Source organism: Bombina bombina, chromosome 1 (genome assembly GCF_027579735.1).
Source record: "Bombina bombina isolate aBomBom1 chromosome 1, aBomBom1.pri, whole genome shotgun sequence".
NCBI classification, from domain to species: Eukaryota; Metazoa; Chordata; class Amphibia; order Anura; family Bombinatoridae; genus Bombina; species Bombina bombina.
Genome location: NC_069499.1, coordinates 1,368,085,879 through 1,368,101,313, shown reverse-complemented (window position 1 = coordinate 1,368,101,313; position 15,435 = coordinate 1,368,085,879). Strand labels below are relative to the sequence as shown.

The 15,435-nt window shown below is 39.7% G+C and overlaps 1 protein-coding gene across 6 annotated transcripts in view; it reads right to left on the bottom strand.

Moving 5' to 3' along the window:
* Positions 1-7,804: 7,804 nt before the first annotated feature.
* Positions 7,805-15,435, bottom strand: part of CRTC2 (CREB regulated transcription coactivator 2) — a 377,120-nt gene continuing 369,489 nt past the window's right edge. For 5 of the 6 annotated variants that reach the window (XM_053704097.1, XM_053704133.1, XM_053704124.1 and 2 more), the window contains one exon: positions 7,805-8,749. In XM_053704097.1, coding sequence (XP_053560072.1) covers positions 8,541-8,749 — 209 coding nt within the window. In that variant the 3' untranslated portion in view covers positions 7,805-8,540. The remainder of the gene's footprint in view (positions 8,750-15,435) is intronic. The other variant, XM_053704106.1, reaches the window with a different exon arrangement.

Below are 15,435 nucleotides of genomic sequence, written 5' to 3'. Positions count from 1 at the left end.
CCTGAACGTCTGGAACTTCTGCCAGACGCTTGTGTAAAAGAATAGACAGAGCAGAAATCTGTCCCTTTAAAGAACTAGTTGATAATCCTTTGTCCAAACCCTCTTGGAGGAAGGACAATATCCTAGGAATCCTAACCCTACTCCATGAGTAATTCTTGGATTCACCCCAATGAAGATATTTACGCCATATCTTGTGGTAAATTTTCCTGGTGACAGGCTTTCGTGCCAAGGTATCAATTACCGACTCGGAGAAGCCACGATTTGATAGGATCAAGCGTTCAATCTCCATGCAGTCAGTCTCAGAGAAAGTAGATTTGGATGATTGAAAGGACCTTGTATTAGAAGGTCTTGTCTCAGAGGCAGAGTCCATGGTGGAAAGGATGACATGTCCACTAGGTCTGCATACCAGGTCCTGCTTGGCCATGCAGGCGCTATCAATATCACCGATGCTCTTTCCTGTTTGATTCTGGCAATCAGACGAGGGAGTAGAGGAAATGGTGGAAACACATAAGCCAGGTTGAAGAACCAAGGCGCTGCTAGAGCATCTATCAGTGCCGCTTCTGGGTCCCTGGACCTGGATCCGTAACAAGGAAGCTTGGCGTTCTGGCGAGACGCCATGAGATCCAATTCTGGTTTGCCCCAACGGAGAACCAATTGAGCAAACACCTCTGGATGGAGTTCCCATTCCCCCGGATGAAAAGTCTGACAACTTAGAAAATCCGCCTCCCAGTTCTCTACACCTGGGATATGGATCGCTGACAGGTGGCAAGAGTGAGTCTCTGCCCAGCGAATTATCTTGGAGACTTCTGACATCGCTAGGGAACTCCTGGTTCCCCCTTGATGGTTGATGTAAGCCACAGTCGTGATGTTGTCCGACTGAAATCTGATGAACCTCAGTGTTGCTAGCTGAGGCCAAGCCAGAAGAGCATTGAATATTGCTCTTAACTCCAGAATATTTATTGGGAGGAGTTTCTCCTCCTGAGTCTATGAACCCTGAGCCTTCAGGGAGTTCCAGACTGCACCCCAACCTAGAAGGCTGGCATCTGTTGTTACAATTGTCCAATCTGGTCTGCGAAAGGTCATACCCTTGGACAGATGGGCCCGCGAAAACCACCAGAGAAGAGAATCTCTGGTTTCCTGATCCAGATTTAGTAGAGGGGACAAATCTGTGTAATCCCCATTCCACTGACTGAGCATGCATAATTGCAGCGGTCTGAGATGCAGGCGCGCAAATGGCACTATGTCCATCGCCGCTACCATTAAGCCGATTACTTCCATGCACTGAGCCACCGTGGGGCGCGGAATGGAGTGAAGAACACGGCAAGCATTTAGAAGTTTTGATAACCTGGACTCCGTCAGGTAAATTTTCATTTCTACAGAATCTATTAGAGTCCCTAGGAAGGAAACCCTCGTGAGAGGAGATAGAGAACTCTTTTCTTCGTTCACTTTCCACCCATGCGACCTCAGGAATGCCAGAACTATCTCTGTATGAGATTTGGCAATTTGAAAGCTTGACGCCTGTATCAGGATATCGTCCAGGTAAGGAGCCACCGCTATGCCTCGCGGTCTTAGGACCGCCAGAAGTGAGCCCAGAACCTTTGTAAAAATTCTTGGGGCTGTAGCCAACCCGAATGGAAGAGCTACAAATTGGTAATGCCTGTCTAGAAAGGCAAACCTCAGGAACTGATGATGATTCTTGTGAATCGGAATGTGAAGGTAGGCATCCTTTAAGTCCACTGTGTTCATGTACTGACCCTCTTGGATCATGGGTAAAATGGTTCGAATAGTTTCCATCTTGAATGACGGAACTCTGAGGAATTTGTTTAGGATCTTTAAATCCAAAATTGGTCTGAAGGTTCCCTCTTTTTTGGGAACCACAAACAGATTTGAATAAAACCCCTGTCCTTGTTCCGTCCGCGGAACTGGATGAATCACTCCCATTACAAGGAGATCTTGTACGCAGCTTAGGAATGCCTCTTTCTTTATCTGGTTTGCAGATAATCTTGAAAGGTGAAATCTCCCTTGTGGAGGAGAAGCTTTGAAGTCCAGAAGATATCCCTGAGATATGATCTCCAATGCCCAGGGATCCTGAACATCTCTTGCCCATGCCAGGGCGAAGAGAGAGAGTCTGCCCCCTACTAGATCCGTTGTCGGATAGGGGGCCGCTCCCTCATGCTGTCTTAGAGGCAGCAGCAGGCTTTCTGGCCTGCTTGCCCTTGTTCCAGGACTGGTTAGGTTTCCAGGCCTGTTTGGATTGAGCAAAAGTTCTCTCTTGTTTTGAAGCAGAGGAAGTTGATGATGCACCTGCCTTGAAATTTTGAAAGGCACGAAAATTAGACTGTTTGGCCTTTGATTTGGCCCTGTCCTGAGGAAGGGTATGACCCTTACCTCCAGTAATGTCAGCAATAATTTCTTTCAAACCAGGCCCGAATAAGGTCTGCCCCTTGAAAGGAATGTTGAGTAATTTAGACTTTGAAGTCACATCAGCTGACCAGGATTTGAGCCATAGCGCCCTACGCGCCTGGATGGCGAATCCGGAAATCTTAGCCGTTAGTTTAGTCAAATGAACAATGGCATCAGAAACAAATGAGTTAGCTAGCTTAAGAGTTCTAAGCTTGTCAACAATTTCAGTCAATGGAGCTGTATGGATAGCCTCTTCCAGGGCCTCAAACCAGAATGCCGCCTCAGCAGTGACAGGCGCAATGCATGCAAGGGGCTGTAAAATAAAACCTTGTTGAATAAACATTTTCTTAAGGTAACCCTCCAATTTTTTATCCATTGGATCTGAAAAAGCACAACTGTCCTCAACCGGGATAGTGGTACGCTTTGCTAAAGTAGAAACTGCTCCCTCCACCTTAGGGACAGTCTGCCATAAGTCCCGTGTAGTGGCATCTATTGGAAACATTTTTCTAAATATAGGAGGTGGGGAAAAGGGCACACCGGGCCTATCCCACTCCTTACTAATAATTTCTGTAAGCCTTTTAGGTATTGGAAAAACATCAGTACTCACCGGCACTGCATAGTATTTATCCAGCCTACACAATTTCTCTGGCACTGCAATTGTGTCACAGTCATTCAGAGCAGCTAATACCTCCCCAAGCAATACACGGAGGTTCTCAAGCTTAAATTTAAAATTAGAAATCTCTGAATCAGGTCTCCCCGATTCAGAGACGTCACCCACAGACTGAAGCTCTCCGTCCTCAGGTTCTGCATATTGTGACGCAGTATCAGACATGGCTCTTACAGCATCTACGCGCTCTGTATCTCGTCTAACCCCAGAGCTATCGCGCTTGCCTCTCAATTCAGGCAATCTGGATAATACCTCTGACAGGGTATTATTCATGATTGCAGCTATGTCCTGCAAAGTAATCGCTATGGGCGTCCCTGATGTACTTGGCGCCATATTAGCGTGCGTCCCTTGAGCGGGAGGCGAAGGGTCCGACACGTGGGGAGAGTTAGTCGGCATAACTTCCCCCTCGTCAGACTCCTCTGGTGACAATTCTTTTATAGATAAAGACTGATCTTTACTGTTTAAGGTGAAATCAATACATTTAGTACACATTCTCCTATGGGGCTCCACCATGGCTTTTAAACATAATGAACAAGTATCCTCTGTTTCAGACATGTTTGTACAGACTAGCAATGAGACTAGCAAGCTTGGAAAACACTTTAAAGCAAGTTAACAAGCAATATAAAAAAAAGTTACTGTGCATTTAAGAGAAACAAATTTTGACAAAATTTGAAATAACAGTGAAAAAAGGCAGTTACACTAACAAAATTTTTACAGTGTATGTAACAAGTCAGCAGAGCATTGCACCCACTTGCAAATGGATGATTAACCCCTTAATAACAAAAACAGAATAAATGACAAAAACGTTTTTTAAACACAGTCACAACTGCCACAGTCTACTGTGATTGTTACCCTCCTCAAACACGACTTTGAAGCCTTTTGAGCCCTTCAGAGATGTCCTGTATCATGCAGAGGGAAGCTGAATGTGTCTGTCAGTATTTTTAGCTGCACAGAAAAGCACTAAAATTGGCCCTTCCCACTCATATTGCAACAGTGGAAAGCCTGTTACTAGGCAAAAATCAAGCCAGCCATGTGGAAAAAAACTAGGCCCCAATAAGTTTTGTCACCAAACATATATAAAAACGATTAACATGCCAGGAAACGTTTTATATTACACTTTTATAAGAGTATGTATCTCTGTTAATAAGCCTGATACCAGTCGCTATCACTGCATTTAAGGCTTAACTTACATTAATCCGGTATCGGAAGCATTTTTCTAGCAAATTCCATCCCTAGAAATATGTTAACTGCACATACCTTATTACAGGAAAACCTGCACGCCATTCCCCCTCTGAAGTTACTTCACTCCTCAGAATGTGAGAACGGCAGTGGATCTTAGTTACTTCTGCTAAGATCATAGAAATCACAGGCAGATTCTTCTTCTAATGCTGCCTGAGATGAAACAGTACACTCCGGTACCATTGAAAAATAACAAACTTTTGATTGAAGTTAAAAAACTAACTATAATACACCACTCTCCTCTTACTACGTCCATCTTTGTTGAGAGTTGCAAGAGAATGACTGGATATGGCAGTGAGGGGAGGAGCTATATAGCAGCTCTGCTGTGGGTGATCCTCTTGCAACTTCCTGTTGGGAAGGAGAATATCCCACAAGTAATGGATGATCCGTGGACTGGATACACTTAACAAGAGAAATACACTTTTAATTCCATCCCAAATTAGGAACGATCCCCAGCTAAAATATATAAGCCTTGGTGACCCTCTGAGAAGTCCTTGAGAAAGGGGGTTCTGTCACACCTTGGGATTGAACCTGGGACCTTAGCTTCCTGGGCTGTTGCTTTTGCTATGTGCTACCCTTGCAACTGTCAAATTACTGCTGTGACACAGAGAGGCACTACTTCCTGAGTACCAGTAATAACTGTTATTTCAAACCTGACAGTTTAAAATGAATAAGCTGCTGAAATAGAAAATTCAGCCTTACTTTGTTTTATCAAGTAAATGTGTCAGAAAATAAAGCCTAATAAAAACAATTTACGTTTTCTTTTTAAAAGTTAGTCTCACACATGCTACAGTGCCTGCTTCATGCCCCAGTGTAACCCATACAACAGGATTATCTATGTCCCAATAAAAAAGTAATGCCTTAATTTGTTAAGTGCATGGTCTCCCCAACTGGAAGAAACAGCACTTACCTGCTCCGCTGTCCGGTATGAGAGGACACTTATTTCTTTTTTAAATGTCTCTGTGAAGAACTGAGTAGCCAACTCTGGCTTTCTAAACTAGGGCAGCAATTGTTAGGAAAACTCACTAAGTACCTCTTTACAAGTTCCTAACTGCTTTAAAGCCACCACTAACGACTGCAAATAATGACGTGGAATACGGCTATACCCCAAAACTTGCTTGTAGATTAAATCAAAAATTTTCTTCAGACACCTAAACTTCACCTCCTCCATGCACCGAAGGCAAAGAGAATGACTGGGGGTTGTGGGTAAGGGAATGATACTTAGCAGTTTAACTGTGGTGCTCTTTGGCTCCTCCTGCTGGCCAGGAGTGATATTCCCAACAGTAATTACTCAAGCCGTGGACTCACCATATCTTAGGAAAGAAAGAATATTTTCTTCTAAGCAAAGAACATAGGAATGTGAAGTATTCCAAACACACCTTCGGCTTTAGTGCAGTGTCTGGTTAGTGTGTGAGCAATAAATAAAAAAAAAGGCTTTCTTTAACGCGCTCCATAGGAGTAGTTAACGCTGTAGCAATATCCTAAGTCCTGAAGTTAATGCGCCGGAGTCTTCCACTTGTATGCAAACTTTTACTTTCAACTTCTATTACCCATGCTAATTCAACAATGAGCTAATTTGCATGCGCCACTTGTAATCTGGTGTTTACTTGTGAGAAGGTTCTATATAAAGGCATGTTTCATTACCCCTTTATTTATGCTCCAAATTTCACCTTTTAAACATATACTCTGAGGCTCCCTATCATTTATTGTACACACATATTACAGACTACTAAACTGTATAATTACTTTTGTGAGTCACTATATTAATATACCATTAACTTATTGTTTTGCAACATTACCAGGTCCCCAGGCAGACTTAAAGGGCCATTATACACTCATTTTTTCTTTGCATAAATGTTTTGTAGATGATCTATTTATAAAGCCCATAAAGTTTTTTTTTTTTAAATGTATAATTTGGTTATTTTTAAATAACATTGCTCTGATTTTCAGACTCCTAACCAAGCCCCAAAGTTTTATTTGAATACCGTCAGCTACCTTCTCCAGCTTGCTCCTGTTTGTGTAAAGGGTCTTTTCATATGCAAAAGAAGGGGGAGGGGGGGAGTGTCTTATTTCCCACTTGCAGTGGGCTTTCCAAATGCCTTTTCAACAGAGCTAAACTGAAAGCTTCTAAGTATGTTTTTAAACCATTTTATACTGGATTTTTATATCAGTATCTGTGCATCTTATTCTTTATAGTAGTGTCTATTACATGCAGTTATATGAAAATGAGTGTCCCTTTAAGGGACAGTCTACTCCAGATTTTTTTATTGGTTAAAAAGATAATCCCTTTATTACCCATTCCCAGATTTGCATAACCAACAGTTATATTAATATACTTTTTACCTCTGTGATTACATTGTATCTAAGCCTCTGCAGACTGCCCCTTTAACTCAGTTCTTTTGACAGACATGCATTTTAGCCAATCAGTACTAACTCATAATTAACTCCACGGAGTGAGCACAATGTTATCATTATGACACAAATGAACAAGCAGTGTTTAACTGTAAAAATAAAAACTGAGATAAGAGGCAGTTCAACGACTTAGAAATTAGCATATGAGCCTACCTAGGTTTAGCTTTCCACAAAGAATAACAAGAGAGCAAAGAAAATTTGATGATAAAAGTAAATTGGAAAGTTGTTTCAAATTCACATCTGCGACTACATTATTTTCTTTATGCCATGCCAGGGGACTTCACTTTCAAGCATGATGCCGTCTGAGAAGCAAAAGGAGAAGGGCCCTCTAGCAAGCACTCCCAGAAAAAAATGAACAGGAAGCTTTTGTAAGTTGCGATCACATTTGCTTTGTCTAAGTTTGTTTGTGTTGCCATTTGCGCTCTGTGTTTGTAAGGTCACTGCAATGTAAGTGCTTGCTGGTCTGATACAGTTTAAAGAGACAGTCTAGTCAAAATTAAACTTTCATGATTCCAATAGGGCATGCAATGTTAAACAACTTTCCAATTTACAATCAAATTTGCTTTGCTTTCTTGGTATTATATGTGGAGAGCTAAACCTTTGTAGGCTCATATGCTAATTTCTGAGCCTTGGAACTGCCTCTTATCTCAGTGCATTTTGTCAGTTTTTGACAGTTAGATACTGCTAGTTCAGGCGTGTCATAGAAAACATTGTGCTCACTCCAGTGGAGTTTTTTTTAGGAGTCAGCACTAGCTTATGTGCCTGACCCAATTTTAAGGCACCAAGGACACCTTAGCTTATGGGTTTGTAAGCGCAGCTTTACATTACTATATCAAAACTACTATCTATTTTCCCCATTATCCCATAACTCGCCAACACGGCCTATTACTCTAAATTATTTTTTCAATTTCAATTAACATATTAATTAGTATTTTTTAGAGCCATTATTACCTTTACAAAGAGATACTGCACTTTTTTTTTCTAACTTAATTATTGCATGTTTGTGGCTGATGTTTTAAAATGTTTAATTCACTATACAATGTAGTTGTAACTCCATGTGGCATTCTATAACTTGTTATAAAATGAATTGAAACCTTAATGAATTTATTTAAAAAGTATATATAAATTTAACACCTTGCTACCAGAGCAAAGGTCATTAGGAACAAAGTGCAGATTGATCAGCAACGGCGATCCTGACATAAGTGCCAAAATATAATGGCATGTGTGGTATGTCCCAACATGCTCTCTGGTTTTCACATGAAGTGTTCTGTTTACTCCGATGCACTCATAATAAAAAATATTTCAAAAAATCCTTTCTTCTTTCCATGTAAGTAAATAGAATAAAATTTCTCTTCTTTACAAAAACAATATATATAATAAAAATTAGTTCTTTTTACAAGTAGCCTTATTGTCATTTAGGTGCCCACTGATGATGAAAGGAAATCTTTACTATTAGTGGGGCAAAATTATGTTTTTATATGCAGCACTCCCACATGCATGGCAGAGTCTTCGAGACAACCATTGACACGTCTATAAATGCAGGCTGGTATCACCAAATGAACATAATGCAGTTGCTTAATTTCTGTCTCTGAAGGAATCTAACCATCAAAATAGGCAAATATACGAATATTAAATGACATCATTACACTTATCAAATCAATTTTTCCTTCTCTCTCCTTGATAAATGCACTTCATTACCCTCCACAGCAGGGATATTTCTTAGAGCAGAAGTGTTATCAGAAGTCTTATACTTTTCATAATTAAAAAATTGACCTCTTTGACTGTTTTTGCAATCATTAATACAGGAGCATGCCCATCTTCACTGGAGGCGGTCAGATCGAAAGGAATCTTCCACTAGTGAGTCTGTTAGAATGGCATATGGGTCTGTAAGCATCTGCAGACCATCTAAAGTGAGTGGCTCAATATTAAAGTCCTCCTCCAAGGTTAGTGATGGGTCTACTTCAAACCCAGGAACACAGGACAAGGCTGTTGTAATTTCCTTGGAGAACCCAGGTGGAGAATCAACTGCTGTGCAGAAAGAGACAGGGAGTGAATAAAACCGAGGTATAGCATAAAAATAAATACATTATTATTTCATATTTCTCCAATAGCAAACAATGATCAGAAATATTTTTTGTTTTTATTAAAACACGAAAGATAAACACAATACAGAATGTACTAGAAACAAATCTCAGTGCAGCGATATATACTTACAATATTACAGTTTACAAAAGGTTCTTACATACTTCAAATTTGCAGCATATAGATGTGTATAGGCAATGTGTATATATAGTGATTAGAGGCAAAATATTAGGGATAGTACACTAGTATAATTATAACATACCTTTACAGAACAAAATAGCCCTAAAAAGCTTGAATACCATTTTATAAATGTAATATAAATTATTATTTGTTTTGCATTTAGTGGAAAAAATATTTAAAAATAGGATGGATCTATTCATTAGAACAATTCTACTACAATTACAGGTAAAATCTACCTTGAACATGAAAGTTCAGCTAGGTCCCAGTAGTGCATTGCTGTTCCAGAGCTGACTTTAAACATTTGTAGGGTTATATGCAAGCAATAGCACAATCATAAAAAGCTCAAAGATTTTAGAGCATTTTCTTTTTGCACTTTTATGTCCCTTTAAGAATAAGCACTCCCTATGTAAACTACAATAATAACCAACACTATTATATAATACACTTTTACCTCTGTGATTACCTTGTTTCTAAGCCTCTGCAGACAGCCCACTTATCTCAGTGCTTTTGACAAACATGCATTTTAGACATTCGGTGCTGACTCATAAATAAATCTACAGGAGTGAGCACAATGTTATCTATATGGCACACATGATCTAGCGCTGTCTAGCTGTGAAAAAACTGTCAAAATGCACTGAGGTAAGAGGAGGCTTTTAAGGGCTTAGAAATTAGCATATGAGCCTACCTAGGTTTAGTTTTCAACAAAGAATACCAAGAGAACAAAGTAAATTGTAAAGTTATTTAAAATTGGATGCCCTATCTGTATCATGAAAACATAATTTATATCTTGCCTAATAACAAAATTAATGCTTACCTGATAAATTTCTTTCTTTCCGGGCATGGAGAGTCCACGACTTCATTCCAATTACTAGTGGGATATTCAACTCCTGGCAGGAGGAGGCAAAGAGCACCCCAGCAAAGCCGTTAAAGGGACACTGAACCCAATTTTTTTCTTTTGTGATTCAGATAGAGCATGACATTTTAAGCAACTTTCTAATTTACTATTATCAAGTTTTCTTCATTCTCTTGCTATCTTTATTTGAAAAAGAATGCATCTAAGCTTATTATTAGTTCAGTACTGTGGACAGCACTTTTTTATTGGTAGATTAATTTATCCACCAATCAGCAAGAACAACCCAGGTTGTTCACCAAAAATGCCCCGGCATCTAAACTTACATTCTTGCATTTCAAATAAAGATACCAAGAGAATGAAGAAAATTTGAGAATAGGAGTAAATTAGAAAGTTGCTTAAAATTTCATGCTCTATCTGAATCACGAAAGAAAATATTTGGGTTCAGTGTCCCTTTAAGTGTAACTTCCCTTACCCATAATCCCCAGTCATTCAGCCGAAGGAAAATGGAAAAAAAAGAAACACAAGGGTGAAAAGGTGCCTGAGGTTTACTCAAAAAAACCTGCCGAATTATAAGTAAAAAAGAGGGCAGGGTCGTGGACTCTCCATGTCCGGAAAGAAAGAAATTTATCAGGTAAGCATACATTTTATTTTCTTTCCTAAGACATGGAGAGTCCACGACGTCATTCCAATTACTAGTGGGAACTAATACGCAAGCTAGAGGACACCGAATGAACAGGGAGGGAAAAAAAGCCAAGAGGACCTAAACAGAAGGCACCACCGCTTGAAGAACCCCTTTCTCCCAAAAGAAGCCTAAGCCGAGGCAAAAGTATCAAATTTGTAGAATTTGGAAAAAGTATGCAAAGGCGACCATGTTGCCGCCTTGCAAATCTGTTCCACAGAAGCTTCATTTTTGAAAGCCCAAGAAGAGGAGACAGCCCTAGTGGAATGAGTTATAATTATCTAAGGAGGCTGATGTCCATACTTCTTAACCAGAAGGAAAGGGTAGTAGAAGTGGCCTTCTGACCTTTACGCTTCCCAGAAAAAACACCAAAAACATAATTTATGCTTACCAGATGAATTCCTTTCCTTCCGTATAGGGAGAGTCCACGGCTTTATTCCTTACTGTTGGGAAATACAACACCTGGCCACCGGGAGGAGGCAAAGAGACTACAGCCAAAGGCTTAAATATCCCTCCCACTTCCTCATTACCCCAGTCATTCTGCCAAAGGAACAAGGAAAAGTAGGAGAAACATTATGGTATAAATGGTGCCAGAAGAATAAAATAATTAATAGGGGACTGCCCATAGACAAGAAAAAAATGTGCGGGGCTGTGGACTCTCCCTATCCGGAAGGAAAGGAATTTATCTGGTAAACATAAAACATAATTTATGTAAGAACTTATCTGATAAATTAATTTCTTTCATAGTGGCAAGAGTCCATGAGCTAGTGACATATGGGATATACATTCCTACCAGGAGGGGGCAAAGTTTCCCAAACCTCAAAATGCCTATAAATACACCTCCCACCACACACACACCACACTTAGTTTAACCTATAGCCAGGTAGTGAGGTGTAAAAAGGAGTAAAAAAGCATACAAAGAGAGGAAATGGAAAAAATGTGCTTTTATACAAAAAAAATCATAACCACCAAAAATAGGGTGGGTCTCATGGACTCTTACCACTATGAAAGAAATGAATTTATCAGGTAAATTCTTACATAAATTATGTTTATTTTCATGTAAGTGCCAAGAGTCCATGAGCTAGTGACCTATGAGATAAAATACCCAAGATGTGGAAGTCACTAGAGAGGGAGAAATTAAAATTAAACCCAAATATTAAATTTTTCCATAAAAATTATAAAAAACTCAAATCATAGGCACTAGAAACAAACTGAGACAGCTGCCTGAAGAACCTTCCTACGATAGACTGCTTCAGAAGAAGCAAACACATAAAAAAAGTAAAATTTTAGTAAAAATATACAAAGAAGATCAAGCTGCTGCTATGCAAATTTGATCAACTGAAGCTTCATTCTTGAAAACCCAAGATATAGCGACTGATCTAGTAGAATAAGCTGTAATACGCTAAGGAGAATACCGCGCCTCCTCCAAATAAGCTTTGAAAATCAAAAGCTCCAACCAAGATGCCAAGGAAATGGCAGAAGCTTTCAGACTTTTTCTGCAACCAGAAAAAATAACAAATAGGCTAGAAGTCTTACTGAAATCTAAGTAGTTTCAACATAATATTGCAAAATTCTTACCACATTCAAAGAATGTAAAGACCCTTTAGGAGTATTCCTAGGGATAGGACACAAAGAAGAAACAATAATCTCTCCATTAATGTTAAAAATTCACAACCTAATGCAAAAAAAACATAATTCATGTAAGAACTTACCTGATAAATTCATTTATTTCATATTGGCAAGAGTCCATGAGCTAGTGACGTATGGGATATACATTCCTACCAGGAGGGGCAAAGTTTCCCAAACCTCAAAATGCCTATAAATACACCCCTCATCACACCCACAATTCAGTTTAACGAATAGCCAAGAAGTGGGGTGATAAGAAAGGAGCGAAAGCATCATACAAGGAATTGGAATAATTGTGCTTTATACAAAAAAATCATAACCACCACAAAAAGGGTGGGCCTCAAGGACTCTTGCCAATCTGAAAGAAAAGAATTTATCAGGTAAGTTCTTACATAAATTATGTTTTCTTTCATGTAATTGGCAAGAGTCCATGAGCTAGTGACGTATGGGATAGCAAATACCCAAGATGTGGAACTTCCACGCAAGAGTCACTAGAGAGGGAGGGATAAAATAAAGACAGCCAATTCCGCTGAAAAAATAATCCACAACCCAAATCAAAAAGTTTTAATCTTATAATGAAAAAAACTGAAAATATAAGCAGAAGAATTAAACTGAAACAGCTGCCCGAAGTACTTTTCTACCAAAAACTGCTTCAGAAGAAGAAAAAACATCAAAATGGTAGAATTTAGTAAAAGTATGCAAAGAAGACCAAGTTGCTGCTTTGCAAATCTGTTCAACAGAAGCTTCATTCCTAAAAGCCCAGGAAGTAGAAACTGACCTAGTAGAATGAGCCGTAATCCTTTGAGGCGGAGATTTGCCCGACTCTACATAAGCGTGATGAATCAAAGACTTTAACCAAGACGCCAAAGAAATGGCAGAAGCCGTCTGACCTTTCCTAGAACCAGAAAAGATAAAAATAGACTAGAAGTCTTTCTGAAATCTTTAGTAGCTTCAACATAATATTTCAAAGCTCTTACTACCTCCAAAGAATGTAAAGATCTCTCCAGAGAATTCTTAGGATTAGGACACAATGAAGGGACAACAATTTCTCTACTAATGTTGTTAGAATTCACAACTTTAGGTAAAAAATTAAATTAAGTCCGCAACACTGCATTATCCTGATGAAAAATCAGAAAAGGAGATTCACAAGAAAGAGCAGATAACTCAGAAACTCTTCTAGCAGAAGAGATGGCCAAAAGGAACAAAACTTTCCAAGAAAGTAATTTAATATCCAGAGAATGCATAGGTTCAAACGGAGGAGCCTGTAAAGCCCTCAGAACCAAATTAAGACTCCAAGGAGGAGAGATTGACTTAATGACAGGCTTAATACGAACCAAAGCCTGTACAAAACAATGAATATCAGGATGATTAGCAATCTTTCTGTGAAAAAGAACAGAAAGAGCAGAGATTTGACCTTTCAAGGAACTTGCAGACAAACCTTTTTCCAAACCATCCTGAAGAAACTGTAAAATTCTAGGAATTCTAAAAGAAGAACACCAAGAAATGTAAGACTTCCAAACTCGGTAATAAATCTTTCTAGACACAGATTTACGAGCCTGTAACATAGTATTAATCACTGAATCATAGAAACCTCTATGACTAAGTATTAAGCGTTCAATCTCCATACCTTCAAATTTAATGATTTGAGATTCTGATCAAGGTTGGCAACTGGCCATCAGAACGAGATAAGCATACCAAAACCTGTGTGGCCATGCTGGAGCCACCAGCAGTACAAACAAACGCTCCATTAGGATTTTGGAAATAACTTTTGGAACTAGAGGCGGAAAGATATAAGCAGATTGATAATTCCAAGGAAGTGACAACACGTCCACCGCTTCCGCCTGAGGATCCCTGGATCTGGACAGATACCTGGGAAGATTCTTGTTTAGATGAGAAGCCATCAGATCTATTTCTGGAAGTCCCCAGATTTGAACAATCTGAAGAAATACCTCTGGGTGAAGAGACCATTCGCCCGGATGCAACGTCTGGTGACTGAGATAATCAGCTTCCCAATTGTCTATACCTGGGATGTGAACCGCAGAGATTAGACAGGAGCTGGATTCCGCTCATACAAGTATCCTAGATACTTCTTTAATAGCCTGAGGACTGTGAGTCCCACCTTGATGATTGACATACGCCACGGTTGTGACATTGTCTGTCTGAAAACAAATAAAAGATTCTCTCTTCAGAAGAGGCCAGAACTGAAGAGCTCTGAGAATCGCACGGAGTTCCAAAATGTTGATTGGTAATCTCGCCTCCTGAGATTCCCAAACCCCCTGCGCTGTCAGAGATCCCCATACAGCTCCCCAACCTGAAAGACTCGCATCTGTTGAGATCACAGTCCAGGTTGGATGAACAAAAGAGGCCCCTTGAATTAAACGATGGTGATCCAACCACTAAGTCAGAGAAGATCGAACATTGGGATTTAAGGATATTAATTGTGATATCTTTGTATAATCCCTGCACCATTGGTTCAGCATACAAAGCTGGAGAGGTCTCATGTGAAAACGAGCAAAAGGGATTGCGTCCGATGCAGCAGTCATGAGACCTAGAATTTCCATCCACAAAGCTAGCGAAGGGAATGATTGAGACTGAAGGTTTCGACAAGCTGAAACCAATTTCAGACGTCTTTTGTCTGTTAGAGACAAAGTCATGGACACTGAATCTATTTGGAAACCCAAAAAGGTTACCCTTGTCTGAGGAATCAAGGAACTCTTTGGTAAATTGATCCTCCAAACATGTCTTTGAAGATACACCACAAGTTGATTCATATGAGATTCTGCAGAATGTAAAGACTGAGCAAGTACCAAGATATCGTCCAAATAAGGAAATACCGCAATACCCTGTTCTCTGATTACAGAGAGAAGGGCACCGAGAACCTTTGAAAAGATCCTTGGAGCTGTTGCTAGGCCAAAAGGAAGAGCAACATACTGGTAATGCTTGTCTAGAAAAGAGAATCTCAGGAACTGATAGTGGTCCGGATGAATTGGAATATGAAGATATGCATCCTGTAAGTCTATTGTGGACATATAATGCCCTAGCTGAACAAAAGGCAGATTAGTTCTTATAGTCACCATTTTAAATGTTGGTATCCTTGCATAACGATTCAATATTTTTAGATCCAGAACTGGTCTGAAAGAATTCTCCTTCCCGTTCCAGATCTGGAACTGGCACAATTACCCCAGCCGACTCCAGGTCTGAAACACATTTCAGAAACGCCTGAGCCTTTACTGGGTTTACTGGAATGCGTGAGAGGAAAAATCTTCTCACAGGCGGTCTTACCTTGAAACCTAT